Source organism: Nanorana parkeri, unplaced genomic scaffold (genome assembly GCF_000935625.1).
Source record: "Nanorana parkeri isolate BGI_ZX_2015 unplaced genomic scaffold, ASM93562v1 scaffold4161, whole genome shotgun sequence".
Classification (NCBI taxonomy): Eukaryota; Metazoa; Chordata; class Amphibia; order Anura; family Dicroglossidae; genus Nanorana; species Nanorana parkeri.
The window spans coordinates 21127-21385 of NW_017310428.1; the positions used below are offsets into that span (position 1 = coordinate 21127).

At 58.7% G+C, this 259-nt stretch overlaps 1 protein-coding gene across 1 annotated transcript in view; it reads left to right on the forward strand.

Moving 5' to 3' along the window:
- The window catches only part of COQ9 (coenzyme Q9), a gene marked incomplete at its 3' end in the record, with an annotated part of 7164 nt that extends 6930 nt beyond the window's left edge, over window positions 1–234 (forward strand). Inside the window, exon 5 of the mRNA XM_018575572.1 lies at window positions 125–234. Within this exon, the coding sequence (XP_018431074.1) occupies window positions 125–234 (110 nt within the window). The remainder of the gene's footprint in view (window positions 1–124) is intronic.
- Window positions 235–259: the final 25 nt, after the last annotated feature.

Consider the following 259-nt stretch of genomic DNA (forward strand, 5'->3'; position numbering starts at 1 on the left):
AGTGTGTGTGGGGGAACGCGGGTGTCACCGTCATTGTGGGTGGAGGAACGCGGGTGTCACCGTCATTGTGGGTGGAGGAACGCGGGTGTCACCGTGGTAACTGTTCCGATGTTTTCTGTGTCAGGAAGAAGCAGACGGCCCTTTTCCTGAGAGACGCCATTGAAGCTCGGCTGAGGATGCTCATCCCCTATGTAGGACAATGGCCTCAGGTACAGCCGGGCCTATGGGGGCGGGGCAAGTCTTCTGATCCGGAGATTGG